This window comes from Nicotiana tabacum, chromosome 15, assembly GCF_000715075.1.
Source record: "Nicotiana tabacum cultivar K326 chromosome 15, ASM71507v2, whole genome shotgun sequence".
Lineage (NCBI taxonomy): Eukaryota > Viridiplantae > Streptophyta > Magnoliopsida > Solanales > Solanaceae > Nicotiana > Nicotiana tabacum.
Window position 1 is genome coordinate 96,688,748 of NC_134094.1, and position 23,129 is coordinate 96,711,876.

The 23,129-nt window shown below is 39.3% G+C and overlaps 2 protein-coding genes across 2 annotated transcripts; both read left to right on the forward strand.

Annotated features, from left to right (window-relative positions):
- Window positions 1-7,438: 7,438 nt before the first annotated feature.
- LOC107799727 (ornithine transcarbamylase, chloroplastic) lies at window positions 7,439-13,027 on the forward strand. Its single transcript, XM_016622867.2, has 5 exons — window positions 7,439-7,996; window positions 10,080-10,414; window positions 11,026-11,157; window positions 11,506-11,781; window positions 12,630-13,027. Exons 1-5 carry the CDS (start codon window positions 7,783-7,785, stop codon window positions 12,810-12,812), a joined length of 1,140 nt encoding a protein of 379 aa, XP_016478353.1. The 5' UTR covers window positions 7,439-7,782; the 3' UTR covers window positions 12,813-13,027.
- Window positions 13,028-14,299: 1,272 nt separating this feature from the next.
- On the forward strand, window positions 14,300-19,378 carry LOC107799726 (proteasome subunit alpha type-1-A-like). Its single transcript, XM_016622865.2, has 2 exons — window positions 14,300-14,791; window positions 18,677-19,378. Exons 1-2 carry the CDS (start codon window positions 14,441-14,443, stop codon window positions 19,145-19,147), a joined length of 822 nt encoding a protein of 273 aa, XP_016478351.1. The 5' UTR covers window positions 14,300-14,440; the 3' UTR covers window positions 19,148-19,378.
- The last annotated feature ends 3,751 nt before the right edge of the window (window positions 19,379-23,129 follow it).

Sequence of the window (23,129 nt, forward strand, 5' to 3'; positions counted from 1 at the left end):
CTTAGGCCTTATTTTCAGTGCCGCCCGATAACCGTTGTGACAACCTTTCCCTTAAGGAATATCCTTCACAAGCCTGAGTTGTCAGGCCGTTTGGCTAAATGGGCAGTCGAAATTAGTGAATTTTACATCGAGTACAAACCTAGGACTGCAATCAAGTCGCAAATTTTGGTTGTCGTGTTAATTCCCTTGGCTTCTAAGGTAGCAGTGCTGGTGTCGGAAACGACATCGAGAGTTTGGACCTTGTTTAGGGATGGAGCTTGCAATGTAAAAGGGTCCGGTCTCGGGGTGATTCTAATCATGCTCTCGGGGGAAACTCTGAGGCAAGCCATTGCACCTATTCAGTTAACTAACAATGAAACCGAGTGTGAGGCTTTGATTGCAGGACTAGAACTAGCCCGGGGACTAGGCTTCGAGGTCATCGAAGTGAAATGCGATTCGCAGCTAGTAGTAAACCAAGTGTATGGGATTTTCGATACAAAGGAAGAACACATTCAACAATATTTGAACAAGTTTCAGGCGTTGCTTGCACGATTCAGAGAATAGTCAATCATCCATATTCCAAGGAAAGAAAATATGGAGACGGATGTATTGGATAATTTGGGGTCATCCACGGAAATGAAAGGATCTGATTCTGGTACGGTCATCCAACTTCTACATTCGGTGTTGGATGTGGATGGCTACTGCGAGGTAAATTCGACCAACTTGATCTGGGACTGGAGGAACGAGTTAATAGAGTCTCTACGGCATGGTAAATTACCCGAGAACCCAAAGACGTCCCGGGCACTGCGAACCAAAGCAGCTCACTACTACCTCGTAAATGGGTAGTTATATAGGAGGTTGTTCCAAGGACCATTGGTCCTGTGTCTAGGGGACTCGGAGGCGGACTACGTGATGAGGGAAGTACATGAAGAAGTTTGCGGGAATCATTCTGGTGCAGACTCATTAGTTCTAAAGTTAATCAGGGCAGTTTACTACTGACCCCGGATGGAGCAGGATGTAAAGGCATTTATTCGGAAATGTGACAAATATCAACGTCATGCATAGTTGGTGAACCAACTAGCAAAACATTTGCATTCGGTGTTGTCCTCGTGACCATTCATGAAATGAGGGATGGACATAGTTGGTCCTCTACCACCGGGCCCCGGAAAGGTAAGATTTCTTTTAGTTTTAACTAATTACTTCACTAAATGGGGTGAAGCAGGTCCTTACCAAAAGATCGGTGAATGCGAAGTGGTCGACTTCATATGGGACCACATAATCTGTCGATTTGGAATACCGAAGGAAATTGCTTGTGACAACGGCCGCAGTTCATAGATTCAAAAGTCACAACGTTTTTGAAGGGTTAAAAATCAAGAGAATTACGTCTTCACAGTACCACCCAAGTGCCAACGAACAGGCGGAATCAACCAAAAAGGCAATTATTCAAAGCTTTAAGAAGAAGTTAGAAGATGCTAAGGGCAAGTAGCCCAATGAGCTACCGGGAGTTCTATGGGAATATCGGACAACGACGAAGTCGAGCACGAGAGAAACACCCTTCTCACTTGTGTACGACGCGTAGGCTTTGATACCGGTAGAAGTTGGGGAGCCGACTTTAAGGTTTTCCCGAGCAAACGAAGAGGCAACCAGTGAAGTATTGCTGGACTTGCTCGATGAACACCGGGACTTGGCATACGTAAGGATGGTGGCTCAAAAGCAAAGGATGGAAAGATATTATAATCGCAGGGCCAATCTACGCTATTTCAAAGTAGGAGATTTGGTTTTGAGGAAGGTGACTCAAAGCACTCGGGAAGTTAACGTCGTTTGGGACCAATGTGTGAAGGTCCTTACTATGTTTCAGCTATCACCGGTAAGTGATCATATGAGTTGGAAAATCAAGATGGAGTCAAATTGCCTAGTAATTGGAACATGACTCACCTCAAAATTTTTTATTGCTGATGGTTCCTACCAATACTGAAAGTATGTGCTGCACTCTTTTTCCCTTCGTCCAATTTTTGTCCCAATCGGGTTTTTCTGGCAAGGTTTTTAATGAGGCAGCAACAAAAATCATATTACGAAGGAAGCGTCATCGGAAAAGGTAAGACCTTTAACTATCACGACACTAAAACTTTCACATCGATGATAAACAGCTATATGGATGGTTAAATCGATGGTAAGCCTTGCCTTCCATTATTAAAAAAGGATTATTTAACCGTTCATAAGTTGTCTCCACCGATAAAGCAGCAATCTGGGTACAAGATTTCTAGTGTTCGAATTCGCATGCTTCACATTCAAACACTGGAGGGGGGGATAGTATCTGATCCGGCACCAGGAGTGCGAAAACCGGGGACTGCGAGAACCGGGATCAATGTTTCATCTAGACCAGGGACTGCATGATCAGCCTCGTAGAAATAAGTTGTACAAGTTAGCCACATGTATTGACAATTCTATTTACTTAAGCAAATAAATGCTTATGTACTTTTAAAAACAAAGGGAATAAAACAAAGTCCTTTTTATTTTTATCTTATTTCTTGTCTGCATGATGAATTAATTTTATTGTTTGAAAGTTAACAAAAATTTCAAATGCTTATCCCGGAATGAACATGATATGTCCTCTTCAAGAGCACCGTAAACATAAGAGTCCACTCTTATGAAATCCTCATAGTAAATGGTAGATTCTGGAAGAGTTTATACCCAGAATCAAAAGCTATCGGATGAAAAAATATACCTGAAGCTTTAATCAATTAGACATAAAAATGATATTTTTGCACAATACTTCAGCAAAAAATTCTTTTATTGAAGTGCCAAACTCAAAAAAAGTTTGGCATAATTACAAAAAAGAAAAGAAAAAGAAAAGAAAAATCATACATCATTCGTGCCGCCAGAACCCGAAGGAGGAGGAGAAGGCGGATCCACTGCCGGTTCAGGGCCTTCAACTTCTTCAGTCTCCCATTCGATTCCCGAATACTCAGAACTAGTATTCGAGGAGTCAGTCGCAGTGGGCCAAGCAGGAAGGTTTTCATGAGCGGATAACTCCAGTTCCCGGACCTGGGCAATGCAATCATCTATATTGGCGATACACACTTTGGCCTCCTCAAAGGTCTTTCTCTTCATATGATATATAGCATAGGTCTTCTCGAAGATAAGGGAATCCTCTTAATCTTGGAGTTTTGCTCGGAGATTATCGATTTTGGCCTGGGGCTCTTCTCTTTCAGACTTCATGGAGTTTAGGCGGGAGTAAAGCTCAACATTTGTAGTTGAGTGAAGTTGGTTTTGTTCCATGGCCCTCTTATGCCTCTTTTCCATTCGGACCCTCTTCTCCTTGGCAGCATTTGACTCCTCGATTTTGGAGCAGAAGCTAGCCTTTGCTGTAATCGAGCCTCATTCTCGTCTATCTGAGCAGCTTTTGCCTCCAGCACCGGGAGGCATGTGGCAAGCTGGTTCCTCTCTCAGCCAAAAGTTGATCCCGCTCGGCAGCAAGCCCTTGTTTATCAAGGATCAACCTTTGCAGGCCCTCAGAAGCAAGGAGGTTGGCCTAGAAAGAAAAGACTAGAATGAAGGTTACCATTGTAGAATATAAATGTCAAAAAGGATTAGAAAGAAATTAGGATGGTACCTGTGCTGCACTGTGCATTCCATTGTTTATCAGACACTCCCCGAAAAGTGAGTCCATTTTCTTCCAATCCTTCGTCAAAGCCACCGGCTTCATATAATTGGCAAGTTCCACCTGCCTGGATAGGACGTGACACTCCTTCGAGATTGAAAGAGTGGCGCTTCGCCTTCCTTGGGGATCTTGAGAAGGCATAACATATGTGCTTCCCAAGTTGCCGTGGTCAGGAGACCGGGGAGGAGAAACATCTTTTTCTCGATCATCTGGTGCCGGTGGAGGTGATGCAGTTGGTACTGGTGGAGAAGGAGCAGCTAGCGTTGATGGGCGAAAGGTTGTTGGTGTAGAAGAAGCAGAAACAACAGTGGCAGAAGGAGGGGCGGTTGTTGCTTGCTCAATAGTTGAGGACATAAGAAGCCTAGGTCCGAACTCCTTGGACCAGAGACAGAAATAAGGGCCGGGAAGCGAGAGTCAGCATTCTGAACTAATCCCATTTCACCCCAAAGCGCCTGGACTTCATCTGTCGATGGGTTTTGGAGCTCTCTCGGTTGAGCGTCTGGTTGAGCTGATGAAGATCTCCTTTGAAGGGAAGCCTCTTCATCACTGGCTTCTCCTTCATCAACGAGGACCACTGTGGCCGTCTCGGATGGCGTTTTCTTCGCTCTCTTCTCCTGAGTCCCAGCCGAGAAGGAGCGATTTCTTTTCGTTTTCTTGTTCTCAGATTGGGGACTCCGAGAGGAGGCACCCTCACCGGAGACTTGAGCAAATCCACGAGCTCTACTTCGAGCGATGGCATTTAGCAACACCCTGCTGGCTTCTTCGGGGTCATCTAAGGCATCGACTTCGAGGAAGATGACACAACCCCTCGGAATCCCTGTATTAGACAAAAATGAAGTTAGCAATTTATTCATGAGATTTCTTGTGTCCGAACAAGGATAAAAGAAAGAAGGACTTGGCTTACCATGGTGTTTGTCCTTCCACCCGTATTTGGGAGCCATTTCCCTTCACCGCCGGGATTCTGGAGTTGTAATGTCCAGAATATTCTGACCCATTGGTCCAGACCTTGAACTCATGGAGGCTCCCAGCGGGTAGCTGAAGCAAAAGAAATAGAAAATCAGCAAAATAATAAATCATCTTTTTACGAAGAAAGGCAACAGGTAACAAAGACTTACGAAAAAGGTTCCACGACTCGGGAAAAGCTGGAGTTGTGGTCAGGATGATATCCCTGGTAGCAATAGCGACGAACCGTTCCATCCATCTGCGGTCGTTGTTGTCGTCTACGCTGGTGAGGAGATCGTGGTGACCATACTTGCTAAAGTTTATTATTCCCCCACAGAAAATATTTGGAGAGTAAAGGTTCATTATATGTGAGAGTTAGGGTTTCCTCGGTCTCAATGCAAAATTGACGAAGGCAGGCCACCGTCCGCCATATAGATGGGCCTACTTGTGCTAAGCAGACCTGATATCGGCGGCAACACTCCAAAATTATTGGGTTGAGCCCTTCACTCTACCCCAAAGAGAATGTACCCACGGTAAATTGATACGTATAGACATACATAAACCTATAGACATACATAAACCCCTCCTTGGAGTAGGTAACTTGCTCTACCATATCTGGGGCAAGGATTTCAATATTGGTTCCGTTGCAGTCCTCCTTCACAGTTGGGATACTAGAAGGGCGAATGGAGGAGGGAAACCTGTGAACTGGCCAAAACCGGTGGCCTTGATAAGTTGCTGAAGGAGCTTTTTCTTAAAGGTCGTTTGCAGTGCTGAGTTGAAGAGGTATGATGGTGCTAATAGTTGGAGGTTCAGACTCAACTCAACCTCCTTAACTTTGTTTTTCTTCGGGCCTCCACCGAAGAAAAGACCAGTATTACCAAATAGAGGAGTGTATGAAGACATGATGATAAGAGGTTTGTAAAAGAAAAAGTTCTTGTTAAGAAAGTTGAAGGTTGTTAAAGGTTTCTAAGCAAACGCAAAGAAGAAAAAAGACTTATGAAAGTTGTGTGAGTAAAGAAGTAAAAATGATGAGTAGCAGAGAAGTTATAGACGACAAAAATCCTGGTCATGATTACCTCAAAAACCGACAAAAATATTTATTGTATCGTGGGGAAACACGTGTTCGGGCTTTTAAATGCAAGAAGACGTGCGTCCTTTCAAGTGTTAGAGACTGTTCAGGAACTTTTCCGTCAAGCAAGGAATCTTCACCTACTTGCTCGTAATACTAAGTTGCGTCACTGAAAAGTAGGGAGACTATATGTTATGGGATAAAATTGGTTGATAACAGGTGGTCGAATGGTAAGATGATACGTGGAACCAAAGATAGACAAAGGACGAGTCGATAAACAATTAGTACCTAATGCGACGCGTGTGACCGATACCGGATGGATTCTGAATGGAACGTAGTCAGCGGTAGAAGTTCAAAGATTTTCCATCGGACAACATTCAATGAGGGAATATTTGCTAGCGTTAAATGAGCAACCGTTACAGAGAATATTTGCGTTCAAGGCCTGCCGTTACATATTCATCAATGACACTTTTATTCTCATTTAAGGAGAGTTTGATCCTAGTATCTTGTTTCCCTAGGTAGAGCTATACATAGTGGGGTTAACAGCCATTATAGGACATGAAATATTCTGCACACAAAAGCTATATTTTACTATTATGTTCTCAATCTAATAGCCTTTTCATTGCTTTATCATTATTTTCTCTTATGCTCTCGGAAACGCTGAGTTCGGAATCAGGCTTGTTATCTTCTTTAATTTGAGTCGTTCAATCTTAAATTTAGTTCTATTTCTTTATCATTTTTTGGGTCAAATCGATTCGCTTGTCTATAAACCACGTTACAAATTCAACTATATTGTTTTACGGGTAAATATCCATCGCAGGGCAAATTAGAACAGGCCGAGCACATATCCTTGGTGTAACCCCATAAGAACCAGAAAATGCTCCGATTCCTCCCACTATCCTGGCCCGAGTCTTAGCTCCATCATACATGTCCTTAATAACCTTAATGTATGCTACCGAAACATCTTTTACCTCTAGGCAACTCCAAAGAATCTCCCTAGGGCATGTCTAGCTAAGTTCTCTACATTAAATCCCCACGTTTAGTTAACTAGGATATACTAACATATTGAACTTAAACTTTTTTATGTGGTAAAGTTAACTCTACCACACAAGAAAAAACCGCCGGTGTATTGCGATGGATTTTCTGATTCACGTTTTCTATCAGTTTTGCAACATTGTTGTATCTTCGTTAGGGATTAACTAATTAATGAGTGTCAAATGAAATATAAGTACCAAGTGTCCCCGGTAAAAATAACAGGGAGCCAAATAAAAAAAAAGCACTTTGCACATATTCGAAATCACATTCGAATCTTTAAATGGAACTGTGAATATTTGCAGAATATCTTGTATTTTTTTACTTCGCATTTCTTTTTTATACGATTGATTGCCTTATTTTTCCAATCTATCGGTTCATTGAATGACTTGGATAATTAAATTGATAAGAATTGTTTCGACTAACTTCTTCCAAAAAATTAATAAGTCTTGTCGCAAATCAGAAGAATGTTTAACCGAACTTTTCTTTGGTTGCAAAATGTCTAAAAACAATGAAAACAAAATAAAATAAGAGAAGGTATGATTTTTTTCCTTTAGAAATACTTTAACCTTAGCTCTAATGTTTCTTCTTTTATTTTTAATTAAAGAAAACAACTAGCGGTTGATGTCAAGTTCCTAAAGTTGATAAGTGAGAATAGTTTTTAGTGGTAAGCGTCACTCTCTTTCATAGTGATCCTATCTTGTTTGGAACATTCTTTGGTAAGTTTTTATCTTATCTTATTTTGGGAATTACTTTTGGTATCGCTCTCTTCTTTGCTCCTCTTTTTCTGCTTTGATTGTTACGGAAGTACAAATTGAAGCTATCTCATATTAGATTTTCGATTTAAGAGATAACAATGCTTTTTATTTTTAAAAATAATTTAATTTTAAATTTTTTTATTTTTCTTTATAAAATAATTTATAATTATATAAATTTATACTATAATTTATTTTAAATTACAAGTTTCAAACATAAATGTTCAAATTCTTTCCCTTGACGTAGCTAAAAAATCTAGGCTTGAGCAGGGTTTAATATTGTCATTAACAAACACTGCTACACCAAACTTACCAAATTACTCTCTGTTTTACTCAGCAAAACGATGGCGGCCATTTTTTCTCAGCTACCCTCTCTCCGGTCACCGGAAACCCTCTCTTCCTTCTCCTCCGTCTCTACTCTCTCTCACTCCGGCAAGCAATCGTCGCACTTCTCCGGCGTAATCGCGCCTTCTCCGGTCACATTTCCGGCTACTCGTCAACGCATCTCATGCCAAATCAGCTCGTCAGCTACATTTCCTTCCTCCGTCATTGCAAATGGTCCGCTCCATTTCCTCGAATTTTTAAATGTTTGTGTTTAATTTGAAGTTTTTGCCGTTGAAATTGTTTATTTCATTCATTTTTTAATGCGGGGCTTTTTTTAAAACTTGGAACGTGTAGTCACACGCAGAACATTTCATTTCAATTTTAGGGATACTTTTGCATTGACTTAATTGAGTTAAGTTCTGTGATGTATATTTACACAATCAAGTCATGTATTAGGCAATTACCTGTAAATCTCTATGATAGGCAGTAATCAGTGGCGTACTGAGTATTTTGTGTAAGCGGTGTCACTTAAAAAAGCTAACAAATGATTTTTTTTTTTTAACTATAACACCAAACTCAGTGATAAGCTTTGTCTTCGACACACTCGGGGAAACATTTGGTGTGTAAGACCTTTAGAATATTATTAAGAAATTATTTATAATAAAAAGGTAAGAAAAATGCCTAGACTAAGCATATGTAGAGAATCGAACTCAGGACTCACATTAGCATAAAGAACTGTGTTAACAACAGACTAGAGCACCTCACTTGTTCAAGTGGTGTAACTGTAATGGAAATTATCTGTTATTTCTCTTTTAATTTTTCATTTATACATATATTTAGTGACTTTTTTCCCTTGAAGCAGTGCCACGTGACACCTCTTGAAACCACGTGTATCGCCCCTGGCAGTAATAGGTATCCTGGTAAAAATAGTAAGTAACCTACTGTCATAGGTTAGATTACATTGGTAGTGTAAAAAATCTTTACACTGTTAGTGTGTATAGCTTAAATCATACTCTATTTAATTTACTTGTCGAAAACTCATGTTCTGGTGGAACTTTGTCTAAGAGGGATATTGTTGCTTGTCCTCATATATTGTCTAGGAAGTCGAATTTTATCATGCACATTGGATGATTAACCTGATTGAGCTTGTATGCTTTCTACTTCATTTCTTATTGGGTGTGTTTTTGGTAGATGCAAAATAAATTCCTCGCTAATAATTTTTGTTGATTAAATCAATTTCACGAGTTTGGTTACATTGAGTTTTTGAAAATGTTTTCTCCAAGGAAAATATTCTCCGCCAAAAGAGTGAAAAATGACTTGTGTTACTTGTGTACATAAGTTGTTTTTCCTTTAAAGGCATCCCAACTCATATGCCACATCACTCGCTCCAACCAACATATAGACATTGGTATTTATCTTTAATACTCTGAATGATGACCGGAACATTATCGTCATATGCTACCTCTGCACCGTAAGATTACCCGCCTAGTTTTAGTCTTTTATAGCCAGTCAAACACTACAAAATGTCCAAACAATAATCTATTTCCCAAAATAAAACATATTATAAGATAATTCCATGGAGGCATTTTAATTTGTACCAAACTCACGCTTAGTTAGTTCGTCTGCCTTTTCACCTTTTTGGTATTTACAGTTGCTTCATAGTAATTAGTATTGGAGTTGAAATAATCGCTAAACACCAGGCATGTTTTGTTTAAAATTGTTGACATATTCTAGTTTTAACCTATGCTACTCGAACTCTTCAATAATGTTGTTGGGTGCGTGTCGGATCCTCCAAATTTAGTGCATTTTTAAAGGATCCGACACGGGTACGGTAACATTTTTGAAGAGTCCGAGCAACATAGGTTTTAACTGTCTTCCTGTCGTGGAGTGAGTAATTAAAAATTTGTTATTACTGATTTGGTTAAGAAAAGACATATTTTGCTACATGGACATTTGTATTGTCTATTGTAAATGTGGCTGATTGGCCAGTTTATGAGGAGTTATCTGCCAGTATTTAAAAAACTTGAGGTTTATAAAACAGATTGGTTTGACAAGGATAAAGTGTAAGTAACATATGAATTTGAAGAACCAACATGTAATTTTCTACAATTTTTAGAACATGAATGCTAAGAAAAGTGATATAAAGCTTCTCATAGGAAAAATGCAAATTTGTTAAAAGAGCATGTCTGCTGATGATTTAATGATGGGGTAGATGTGATCTGAACATGCTCACTAATCATGTGTTAAGTACAAGTTCTTATCATAGTCTGTTGAAGATGGATATTTTTAACATGTCTTCTTAAGTTTTCTATTCCAGCAACTGCCAATCAGAAGGACTTTCTACACATCAGTGATTTTGACAAAGCCACTATTTTGAACATCTTGGATAGAGCTAGAGAGGTTAAAGAGTTGCTAAAATCAGGAGAGAGGACGTATCTCCCATTCACGGGTAAAACTATGGCAATGATTTTTGCTAAGCCTTCCATGAGGACACGGGTTTCTTTCGAGACAGGGTTTTTCTTGCTTGGAGGCCATGCGATATATTTGGGACCAGATGACATACAGATGGGTAAACGGGAAGAAACTCGTGATGTTGCTCGTGTTCTTTCTCGCTATAATGACATCATTATGGCGAGAGTTTTTGCTCATCAGGTATGCTGGTGAGTTTTCTGTTGTGACTTTTTCCTGGTGCTTGGTTAGAATTAAGGCTTATAAGAAGCATTGCATAACAGATATATTTGTTGTAGCGTTACAGCTATCAAGTCTGCATTTTTGCATCTTCATTTAAAGCCGCTCTTGGCAACTCCATATAATAGTTGAAAGAAATATTTTCTTCATTTTCCCCGGGGGCAGTTAGGAGGAGGTAGGGGATGGCGTACATAGAAGACCCATTTATATTTGATGGCCCTACATTTGTTGTTATGATTAAATCTCTGATGGCATTTGGCTCCACAGACATAAACTGTCTTTTCTTTTCTTTGTTCCTTTTTCTCTAGAAACAATGACGCAAACCATCAAGATGCTCTTGAACCTAGTTTTATTACTGCAGCTTACAGATATGGCAATTTGATGATGTTGCTGTGCTTTTCTCAGAAAGTTAATTGAGTGGATAGCAGTTCATGTCTAAATATTCTTTAGGCATTGCTTAAATAGAAATGTAGACCAAGTTATCTGTTCACTGAGTTTAGGAAAATCTCCCCCCTTTCTTTCATTCCCACTGCAAATCAAATATTGGTATCAATTGTATTTCATGTGTTTTGTAGGACATTCTTGATCTAGCTAAATATGCAACTGTGCCTGTGATCAATGGCCTCACAGACTATAACCATCCTTGTCAAATTATGGCTGATGCCCTTACAATGGTCGAACATGTCGGTCAGCTGGAAGGAACTAAGGTTAGTTTTTTTTTTTTTAGTTTTCTTGATGAAGCAATTACGTTTTATTTATATGCACCCAGAAGATGCAAAAAGAGTACATCTCAATCAAGAGGCATTACAACCCCTTTATATAGTCTCACCTTCCACTTCTAAATAGAACACAATGAGCATAGAAAATCCAAAAAGTGATCTATATTGTCTACATTGTTCTTACCAACAAAAGGGATTCATTAAACATCTAACCTTGAGGGTGGATGTGGAATTGAAACACCTCAAAACATCTCAGATTTCTTTTAAATAATCTCAAACATGTTTTGTGTATTGGTAATTCGATTTCAATAACCTAGTGGTGGCTGCATATTCCAGGTCGTCTATGTTGGAGATGGAAATAACATAGTGCATTCCTGGCTGCTATTGGCGTCAGTGATTCCTTTTCACTTTGTTTGTGCCTGCCCCAAAGGTTTTGAACCTGATCAGGAAACAGTTGAGAAAGCACGACAGGCTGGAGTCAGCAAAATTGAGATAACTAATGATCCAAAGGAAGCCGTTAGAGGCGCTGATGTTGTCTATGCAGATGTCTGGGCCAGCATGGGACAAAAGGAAGAAGCTGCACATCGCCTTCAAGTCTTTCAAGGATTCCAGGTAGGAGCATGAGAAATGGCTCTTATGATCTAGTCAGCTTGTACAAGTAGGAGAATTAAATACCTATTTCAACCTAACACGAAATAACTTGGCAGAGAGCTCAATACATTGGCAATTTAGGAGGTTTCAAAAAATACGTCTTGCTATCACTATCAAGCTATTGTAGCAAGGTTGACTTTATTGAGGGTTTATGAAAATATTATGCGGGGAGTTAATGAACTGCTCCAAATGGTCTTCTATTTAACATTTCTGGCCACTGGGATCCAGGTTTCTAGGAGCCAGTTTATCCTTTATTGTTGGGGTGGTTGGGGAGTTATCCGAACTTTCTGGAACTTTAATGGGGCGGTGCTCACTGTGTAGGCACTGCTTGTGCATCAACTTCTTTGTGTACGATTAGACTTTCATATTAGTGGAAAGGTAGAGACCTGAATCATATTTCTTTTAATATGAAAAAGCAAGGTTGCAACATATAATTAAGAGAGGGTTTGCTAGCAAGTGATACTCGGGTAATAGATAGTTGAAAAGCATCTCACTCTGATATTTTACTGTGGCTTGCTTCATAGTAAATTAAGTTCTGCAATTGTTGCCAATTCTAAGAAATTGTTTAAGATGGCTATATTTCCTGTTTTCGGGTTAGTGTGATACCCTCTCTAGTTCTGATAGACAACTTGAGAAGAATCAAAAGCAAACAATAATCTCAATCCGTTGTTTTATATTATCAAAACAAAGTTGAACTCTGCCTAACTTGTCAAAATAAACTTGTACTCCCCTATATTCAGAAGCATTTATCGATGCCACACCAACGCTGCAGCACATGCTTGACATTATGTCTTATTATTTCTCTACAGGTGGATGAAGAACTGATGAAACTAGCTGGAAAAAAAGCGTATTTCATGCATTGTTTGCCAGCGGAAAGAGGAGTTGAAGTTACTGATGGCGTGATTGAAGCACCAAACTCCATTGTATTCCCCCAAGCTGAGAACCGGATGCATGCGCAAAATGCAATTATGCTTCATGTTCTTGGTTTGTAAATGCCCTCTTTTTGACCTAACGAAGAGCCTTGTTAGGACCAAAAAGTAAATCCTTACTCTGTTCTCCTTGAACCATATTTTTATTTGGAGCATTTTTAGAACTTAGAGACTATCTCTGTGCATATAGCTCAAGGTGTTTAGGATTCATGCTGAAATATTTTCTTTGCCATGTTACGATATTGTTATTTTATATGGAAACAAGTCCCCACAGGAAATATGGTCCCAAGGTGGGTTCCAAGGCATTGGTTGCATTGGTTAATACCATGTCTTAACTGTTAGAATGGATGTTCCAAGATACTCTTTGCATCTTGTGACATTGCCATTTCAGACCCAACAAACCAACGCTCTGGATCTCTTGAATTAGGGAGATGGTCTTTCTCATTTCGTCCTGATTTTCAAAAGCATTCTTTTACTTTTTGTCCTTGTTAGATTGCCAATCGGTCATGTCTATACATGATAAAATTAAGGAGTAGTTGGAGCTTTTCTCATCCTTCCTTTCTAAGTTGTGATTTTTGATATAGCAGAGATCGGAACGGAGCACCTGCTCATGCCAAAGAACTGCCAATATCATAATTTAGTGTTTACCACTCTTCCAAGTTTAACTTATTCCATGAGGCTTGCGGTTCATTTAGCAAAGAGACATAACGTGATCCAACATTATCACATAGATAAAGATGGTATTTTTGTGCATTCTGTTTACATCAAAATGAGTCTTGTGACTTTTTCTGGGTTGCATGTTCACGACTCTAGTCGCTAAGATATCCTAGGTTGGTATCTTTTGGCACTTGCTCATGCAGCTAAAAGAGTACCAGATAATCATGTTACTGGTTGTTTTCAGAATTTTGCAACAGTTATTTTCATCTCAATACACCATTCTCCCAACTCATGATGTTTGATTCCGTGAACTAATATGCATGTAGTAAACTCAAACAGATCGGTAGAGTTGTGCAATTATAGAAAATGATTATTCACTTCGAGAAGGCAAAAAACCTCTTCACAAATGTCTTTTTGCTGAATAATTACCACATCCCCTTCAGTACTACCTTTTTGCACGGTTGCAGCAAGTAGGAAAGACTCAACTTGGAGAGATTCGAACTTGTGATACTAGAATTACACTTATAACCACTTGTAGTATAGTTTCGGGTTCCATAGAAACAACTTCTTTTAACTCCAAACTTGTATGTGTATATATGAAAAGCAAGTGTAGATGGAGTTAGATATTTACCTTTTGAACTCACACTCTTAACTTGGAATTCATGGCGTTTTTTTAATCATCACTTCAACCTAGGTGGACTGAAAAAACACCAGCGCAAATAATAAAACTGAGAATAAGCGCAGCAACATAGAGATTAAAATCTACACATTTTGCAAATTCTGGCTATATTTTAAACAGCAGCCATAAAAGTGGCTACCTTGTGTTATGCTAATATCTTAATAGACTGGGCCGTAACTGTTTCGGCCCAAAACTGAGCTACTTTAACTGACAGTGAAGAAAGAGTGAGTAGCAGCGATAACCTCTTTCTTCACACACTTTGCCTTGAACAGAAAGAAAACCAAAATCCATAAGCACAAAGTAAACCATTTCAGAGGGTAGAGTGTGAATCACTCAACATTGTCAGCGCGTGAAGATGTTCAGGAACCAGTACGACACCGACGTAACAACATGGTCGCCGGCGGGAAGGCTATTTCAAGTAGAGTATGCAATGGAAGCAGTAAAACAAGGATCAGCAGCAATAGGACTTCGATCGAAGACGCACGTGATTCTCGCGTGCGTCAACAAGGCTAATTCTGAGCTTTCATCTCACCAGAAGAAGATCTTTAAAGTTGATGACCATATCGGTGTTGCCATCGCCGGACTCACCGCCGACGGCCGTGTACTTTCTCGATATATGCGTTCGGAGTGTATTAATTACAGTTATTCTTATGAATCGCCGTTGCCAGTTGGTCGACTTGTTGTACAGCTCGCTGATAAAGCTCAGGTACGAAAATATTTTATCAAACCCTAATTTATACTTAGAATTGTTTTTGTTATAATGTTGTGTGTGTGTGTGTGTGTTTGTTGTTTGTTGATGAAGTGAGTTTTTGTATTTGTCTTGTGGAAATTGAGGGGTTGAGGTTTTAGTTTGGATGTTCGATTTGGTTTCTCCATCCATAGATTTGTATTGAGTAAAATGAAATGCATTTTTTTCAGCTGGAATCTGAAACTAAAATCCCTGAGGTCTACGCCTTTTCTCGGCCGTTTGCTTATTTCTTACCACTTACTGTTGTACATACTCTAAATTGCTGCTTTTTCAAAAATAAATTCTTCTTTTCAGATGAACCCTATTCTGGGGTGATGTTGAGCATTAATCCATTGAGTTTCAATACAAATATTGCTATTTGTTGCTTAAAAGCCTGAACTCTGTTTGAACTGTCTTTCAAATAAGTGCTTTCTTGTTGGTCCTCTCCATAAGTTTTACACCTATTAGATGGTGTAATGAACAGGTAAAGGAAATCCTTATTTTCTCGTTTAGAGGATTTGGACTTTCAACTGCACCCTTCAGTGTTTTGTTGTAGGGTCACAACAATTTATCATAGCCTCACACCTCGACTTTTACTCAATTTCTTTTCTCGCAAACTCATATCATTACATTTCATTTGTGTAAGAATGTTCGACTTTGTTTCTCTGAATATATATGTGAAGATGAGCCTTGTTTCTCTGAATACATTGGTGATTGTGATGCAAGCTGGCTTCTTTAGAATTATTTCACATTTTACTGAGGATCTGAAATTTTCAGAAAACCCTCTCAAATTTCGAACTGATATAGGAGTAAGGGCGTATAGACATGCATAATAAAAGAAAAACACAAACTAATATTTAGCCTGTCAGTGTTTAGTAGGACATTTGTAATAATATATTTTTAGACAAAGTGCATAAGGGGTATTCCCATAACTATTAAAGCTTGAGAGTGTGTCTTTACAAGTGTTGGAAACTCAAGGCACTTCATGTAACCCTTTCCGTTAAGTCATTGATGATGTGCCTTGCATGTGTAAGTCCATTATAATCACGCTATTCTGTTCAGTAACTTGGAGTAAGTTACATTAAAGTTACCAAGTGGAGGTTTGATAATATTTGGTAATCATTTGTAGTAGCATCAATTTACCAATTGGAGGTTTGATTACATTTAGTATATTAAGAGAAGTTCAAATGTGTCTTTTGTGGAAAAGGAACAGTATTTTGGAGAAGTTCTTTCCACAGAAGAAAGTTGGTCAACCAAAGAGCTACTTTGGGTTCAACTGATACCTGGATGTGGTTGGTAGATATCCTGGCAGTGGCACGTGCCTAAGGTCTGCCAAAGCCCTAGGTCATGAATGAAACACAAGTATTACTTTTGGATTCTTTCTTATGTCGTAGTGGATATTGATCTAAAACTTTTTATTGACATGGCTACTGCAACTTCATCATTTGAACTTTAGTACTACATTAAGTAAATGACTAGTCTTCCTTGAGTTTGGTGGTTGTGGTTGATTTAATGCTTATTGGCTTCAAAGTCTTCCACTAGCTCAAGAGTTCAAGACTGGTTCAAGGGGAAGACTAGTACATTAAGTAAATGGTTCTTTGCTGATATGTTCTTCTAAAAAAAAAAGTTGGGGGGGGGGGGGTTGTTCCCATATACAAGGAGATATACAATTCTTTACAAATGCCATACAGTGCCATACAATTATGCACCTTGAGTGCAACTAGAATAAACGAAAAGCACAACAGTTATTTGCATTTCAATAACGAGTCATTTACAATTTGGATAATGGTTTTTCTTTGCCCAAAGTTCCTGAGTTCCTCTCCCTCCATCTAGTCTACAACTGGGGATAACATTCCATCCCCTGGTGTTGTTCCTTTTTTACTCCTTTGCTTCTAAACCCAAAAGCCTATTATAAAATGTTCAGCATCACATTCCAATATTCCATACAATTGACGTCACTTTGCTATGAAAGTTTGGGAGATAGTGGTAGAGCTAAGGGTGAGGAGGAGTGTGTCTATTTCCGAGAATCAGTTTGGGTTTATGCTGGGACGTTCGACAACAGAAGCCATCCACCTTGTTAGGAGATTGATAGAGCAGTATAGGGAGAGGAAGGACTTGCATATGGTGTTCATCGACTTAGAAAAGGCGTACGATAAAGTTTCGAGGGAGGTTTTGTGGAGATGTTTGCAGGCTAGAGGTGTACCTGTTGCCTACATTAGGTTGATTAAGGACATGTATGATGGAGTAAAGACCCGAGTGAGGACAGTGGGTGGGGACTCGGACCATTTCCCAGTTATGATGGGGTTGCATCAGGGGTCGGCACTCAGCTCTTTTTTGTTTGCTTTGACGATGGACGTACTGACGCGCCACATCTAAGGGGAGGTGTCGTGGTGCATGCTATTTGCAGATGATATTGTATTGATTGATGAGATGCGAGACGGTGTCAACGCGCAATTAGAGGTATGGGCAGACCTTGGAATCTAAAGGTTTCAAGTTGAGCAGGACCAAGACAGAATACTTGGAGTATAAGTTCAATGGTGAGACTCAAAGAGGGGAAGGGGAGGTGAGGCTGGACTCATCCCTAGGAAAGGAAGTTTTAAGTACCTTGGGCCTATTATTCAGGGGGATGGGGAGATTGACGAAGATGTCACACATCATATTGGGATGGGATGGGTGAAATGGAGACTCGTTTCCGGTGTTTTCTGTGACAAGAAGGTGCCACCGAAACTTATGGGTAAGTTCTCTACAAAGTGGTCAGACCAACGATGTTGTATGAGGCTGAATGTTGGCCAGTCAAGATCGCTCTTGTCCAGAAGATGAAGGTAGCAGGGATGAGGATGTTGAGATGGATGTGCGGGCATACCAGATTAGATAGGATCAGAAATGAGGTTATTCGCGACAAGGTGGGTGTGGCCTCTATTGAGGACAAGATGCGGGAAGCGCGACTTAGGTGGTTTGGTCATGTGAGAAGGAGGAGCACATACGCCCCGATGAGGAGGTGTGAGAGGTTAACATTGGAGGGCTTACGGAGAGGTAGAGGTAGGCTAAAGAAGAGGTGGGGAGAGGTGATTAGGCAAGACATGGCGCAACTTCAGCTGACCGAGGACATGACCCTTGATAGGAAGGTATGGAGGTCGAGGATTAGGATAGTAGAGTAGGTAGTCTATAGTGTTCATAACAGCAGTATTGGCACGCAGTCTCGCTTTCTGTTGGTAGTAGGTTTTTATGACTAACCATTGTTTCCTTCATTGTTGATCACCTTACTATTTTTTTGTTTTTTTTTTTGCTTTTATATGGCTTTTTGGTACTGTCCGTTCTTGTCTATATTTTCATTAATGTGGTGCTTCTGTTTGCCTGAGCCGAGGGTCTATTGGAAATAACCTCTCTATCCTCACAAGGTAGGGGTAAGGTCTGCGTACACACTACCCTCCCCAGACCCCACGGTGTGGGATAATACTGGGTATGTTGTTGTTGTATCAATCAGCATAGCACCCTAGAGGAGCTATTAAGTTCTTATCCTCCTCCCCACAAAAAAACAAATTTAAACAAGAAGGGGGAATAAAAGAGCTGCTGTAGTGCATTCGATGCCAAAACAGCAGTTAAAGGAAATTTCATCCGTTGCCTCCTCAATAACAGCAAATTGTCCTTTGTATTATAAGAATTTTCTGATATTTGTGTTAAGTGAACACCTTTACGGAATTGAACTCGTTTTGAAATTAGAGTTAGGACATCTAGTACCAATAATTTGTCTTCTCTTTGTTAGATTATAAATTGACATGCATATGTTGCCTACTTAACTGTCTGATTTCAAAAGGCTGATGCTTCTTTTCTGTCTACAATCTCTTGACATCTTTTTGGTGGCAGGTTTGTACCCAGCGATCCTGGAAACGACCTTATGGTGTTGGCCTGCTTGTAGGTGGGCTGGATGAATCTGGCGCTCACCTCTATTACAATTGCCCTAGTGGTAACTACTTTGAATATCAAGCTTTTGCCATTGGATCTCGTTCGCAAGCTGCAAAAACATACTTGGAGCGTAGGTTTGAGAATTTCACGGATTCTTCACGAGGAAGTCTGCTTAAGGATGCACTTTTTGCATTGAGGGAGACACTGCAAGGAGAAAAGCTGACAAGCACGAACTGTACGGTTGCTGTGGTAGGAATAGGAGAGCCTTTCCATATGTTGGATAAAGATACTATCCAAGGATTGATCACTGAATTTGAGTTAGCTGGTGAAGAAGCTCCTGCTGCAAGCACAGATGCAGCTGCTGACGCCGAATCAGCAGTACCTGAAGCAGGCGCCCCTACTGATGAAGGTGCTGCACCAATGGATATATGATGACGTTATGTTCTCCTTTGGATGTTATTCCTTCCATATGCAAAAGTTTCTTGTTAGAATATTGAGGTTTCCTTTGGGAGTGGACCATATTTTCTGGTTGGACTTTTTTGTTATGCAATTATGTTTTACTCCTTTTGCCGAAACATTTAGAGTGTCTCTGATCTTCGTCATAATTGTACTACATATGGGAATTTCATCAGTTGTTACCATGCGTGAACTGGTGCCAAGATTTTACTTTGTGCCTCACACTTGTGTGGGGGTTGCCCATGTTAGACAAGCGTAATTCAGGATTTTAAATCACTGTTCCACAGCTTTTCGTGATATGGACCCAGACTTAGTATTAATATATACTACTATACTTTTTTTAAAAATGTCAAATATTATGTACATAACTCGAGATGAAGATGGTGCATTTCCTTTGCGTTCAACATGGAGCCGTCCTTTCCATTAAAGATCTTTTGAACAAGTATTTTCCCCTTTATTCAAAGACAGATTCGATCCATCTTTTGTGTACTTGCGCTTTCACTGGAACATGACAGGGCAAGTTTTAAAAGGTTTACCTCTTTTGACTTTTGAGAAGTCAAAAGTTGTCTAGGCAAGATAAATTCTTGCCTGATATTCGAACAGATGATTGAAAAAAGCTCTAATTGAAAGGCTTCAAAACATAAATCCTTTTGAAAAGAAAAATCTCAAATTTGACTAAATGGAGGACAAAAAAAATTATGCAGACTGTCCTCCTGAATTTAGGTTGTGTATGGTTGAAGTTTAGCAAGGAATTTCAAGAGAAAAAAGGACCTTAACTTTTTCTGTTCATAAATACTTTTGGCAACATGACAACCTTTGACTTCACAGTTCTATAATCTTTGCCGCAGGGGTTATCCAATACATGTACTACTGGGAGGCAGGGACGAAGCTATGTATGGCTAAGGGTGGTCAACTGAATACCCTTTGTCGAAAAATATAAAATATTACTTGTTATTGATTAAAAAATAGACTTTGAACACCCGTATTGAATTTTCTGGCTTCGCGTGGGTCTCCATGAAATAATCGAGGTTTGCACAAGCTGGTCCCGTTAGTAAAAGAGATTCTCAATGATTACCAATCATTGGAAAAAGGACTAGTGAGCCAAAGAACATGGGTTTTAGGGAGAAATATAGGGCTGGAACCTGAATTTCCTATGTTCTTACGTATCAGACCGTTTTTGCTGTATATCTACATAGATTCCTGCTGCAAGTTTCCAGAATATTACCTATAAATTTGAGAATAAGGGCCCTCCACTCCAATATTAAAGAATATCTCGAAGCAAGTTGTCTGAAGGGGATAATCTACCCTTTTTGATAATTCTGAGTGGCTTTCAGAAAGCAAACACTCAACCAAAGAGACAATGAAAGTATTTCATTTTCAGAATGATAGATACTTCACAAAACTGGTCCTAATTAACAGGACCTTTTCCCTCTATAGCAGAATTAAAAGTCTGGTTTCCCCTTTTAAACATGAGAGTGAAAAAAGTAATACGGAAAAATCAGGTAACTTTGGAAGGAAGTGTAGTTAATGAATAGATAATGAAGAAATTATCCAATAACAGTTCTTGTGTTGCAGGCAGCATTAGCTGTGGTGATTCACACAATTGTTTTATGAAGAATTCGTCAAATCAGAAGTAGTGTGCATTCGATCAGGCAAAGACCATACTAGCTTTGAAATGATTTGTTAGAAAATAACCAACAAGTGAAGGCTAATACATGTTTTATCAATTCGACGTAAGCAACAATTTCCAATATTTTAAGCTTCAAATATATCACTTGAACAAAGCGTTATCAGTAGCTATATATCATTTGTGACCTCACTTTGCACTGTAAACATCAAGGATCCTGATTCTTGTCATAAAACAAAAATGTCAAATATTACGTACATAACTTGAGATGAAGATAGTTGGTGCATTTCCTTTGCGTTCAATATGGAGCCGTCCTTGCCACTAAAGATGTTTTGAACAAAAACTTTTCCCTTTATCCAAAAGACACAGATTCCATCCATCTTTTGCGTACTTGAGCTTTTACTGGAACATGACTGGACAAGTTTAAAACAACAACAACAACAACCCAGTATAATCCCACTAGTGGGGTCTGAGGAGTGTAGTGTTTCCGATAGACCCTCGGCTCCTCCCGCCTTCTAAGAACTCTCCACCTTGCTCTTGGGGTGACTCGAACTCACAACCTCTTGGTTGGAAGTGGAGGGTGCTCACCACTAGAGCAACCCACTCTCGACAAGTTTAAAAGGTTTACCTATTTTCACTTCTGAGAAGTCACCAAAGTTGTCTAGGAAAGATAATTCCCACCTGATATCCGAGCAGACGATTGAAAAAAAGCTCCAGTTGAAAGGCTTCAAAACATAAATCATTTTGACAAAGAAAAATATCTCGAATTAGACTAAGCGGAGGACAAAAGAATGAGGCAGACTGTCCTCCTGAATTTAGGTTGTGTATGGTAGAAACATTGGTATTTTACACCTGAGTCTAGCAAGGAATTTCAAGAGAAAAAAGAACCTTGACTTTTTCTGTTCATAAATACTTTTGGCAACATGACAAACTTTGACTTCACAGTTCCATAATCTTTGAGGCAGGGTTATCCAATACATGTACTACTGGGAGGTAGTAGATGTTGTGCGCAAGTTGGTGCGGACACTACCGTTAGTAAAAGAGATTCTCAATGATTAGCAATCGTTGGAAAGAGGACTAGTTAGCCAAAGAACATGGGTTTTAGGGAGAAAAGTGTGGGCGGAACCTGAATTTCCTATGTTCAGACTGTTTTTGCTGTATATCTACATAGATTCCTGCCGCAAGTTTTCCAGAATATTAGCCACTATAAATTTGAGAATAAGGACCCTCCACTCCAGTATTAAAGAATCTCGAAGCAAGTTGTCTAAAAGGGGATAATCTACGCCTTTTTGATAATTCTGAGAAGCTTTCAGAAAGCAAACACTCAACCACAGAGACAATGAAAGTATTTCGTTTTCAGAATGATAGATACTTCACAAAACTGGTCCTAATTAACATGACCTTTTCCCTATATGGCAGAATTAAAAGTCTGGTTTAATTTCCCCTTTTAAACATGAGACTGAAAAAACTAATACGGAAAAATAAGAGTAACTTTGGAAGGAAGTGTAGTTAATGAATAGCTAGTGAAGAAATTATCCAAGAAATTATATGAGATGAGATGATAATTTTTAATTGATGCCCAATCTGGTGGAAGCATATACGTCAAATGTGTGTGCAAACTTTAAATAAACAAATTATCCAATCTCTAACCGTTTAATTAGGTGATTCACACAAACCAACATGATATTAGAACAAGCAGAGATTCTTGGTTCGAGTCTTATTTGGCGGGATGTGTCGCAGGCCTAATATAGATTATATATGTTGCTAACAGGTTTACTTACATGAGTCATCTTACACAATTCAGCAATATGTTCACAGGGCCTAATGCATCTATCTCCTTATCGTTTGAAACCTTTACATCACCCAAAAAAATGAAAAAAGAGAGAAAAGAAGCTGCTATTCCTCTTTCCCATATGATTCAGCCACTAGATATCTTTTCAACGAAAATGCATTTCCCTTTACTCTACACATAAAAAAAATATCCTCCATGATTACCAATCATAGGGAAGAGGGATTTGTGAGCAAAACAAGACGTATTTTATAGTGGGGCTTTATTCCATATCGTTTTCAAATAACCAGAATATTATTGTCATATATCAACGTAGATTCCTATTGCAACTTTTGCGGAATATTACCTTTGAAATTGAGAATGAGAGCCCTCCACTACTCCAGTAGGAAAAGATCCCCAAACAACTTGTCTATAATGGAACATTCTATTTCTTCTTTGACAATCTTGAGAGGCCTCAGAATCCAAATAACTCAACTGTCAACTACACAGAGACACAAGGTGTTCCCATTTTTAGAATGACTGGAACTTTATAAGGAAGGTTC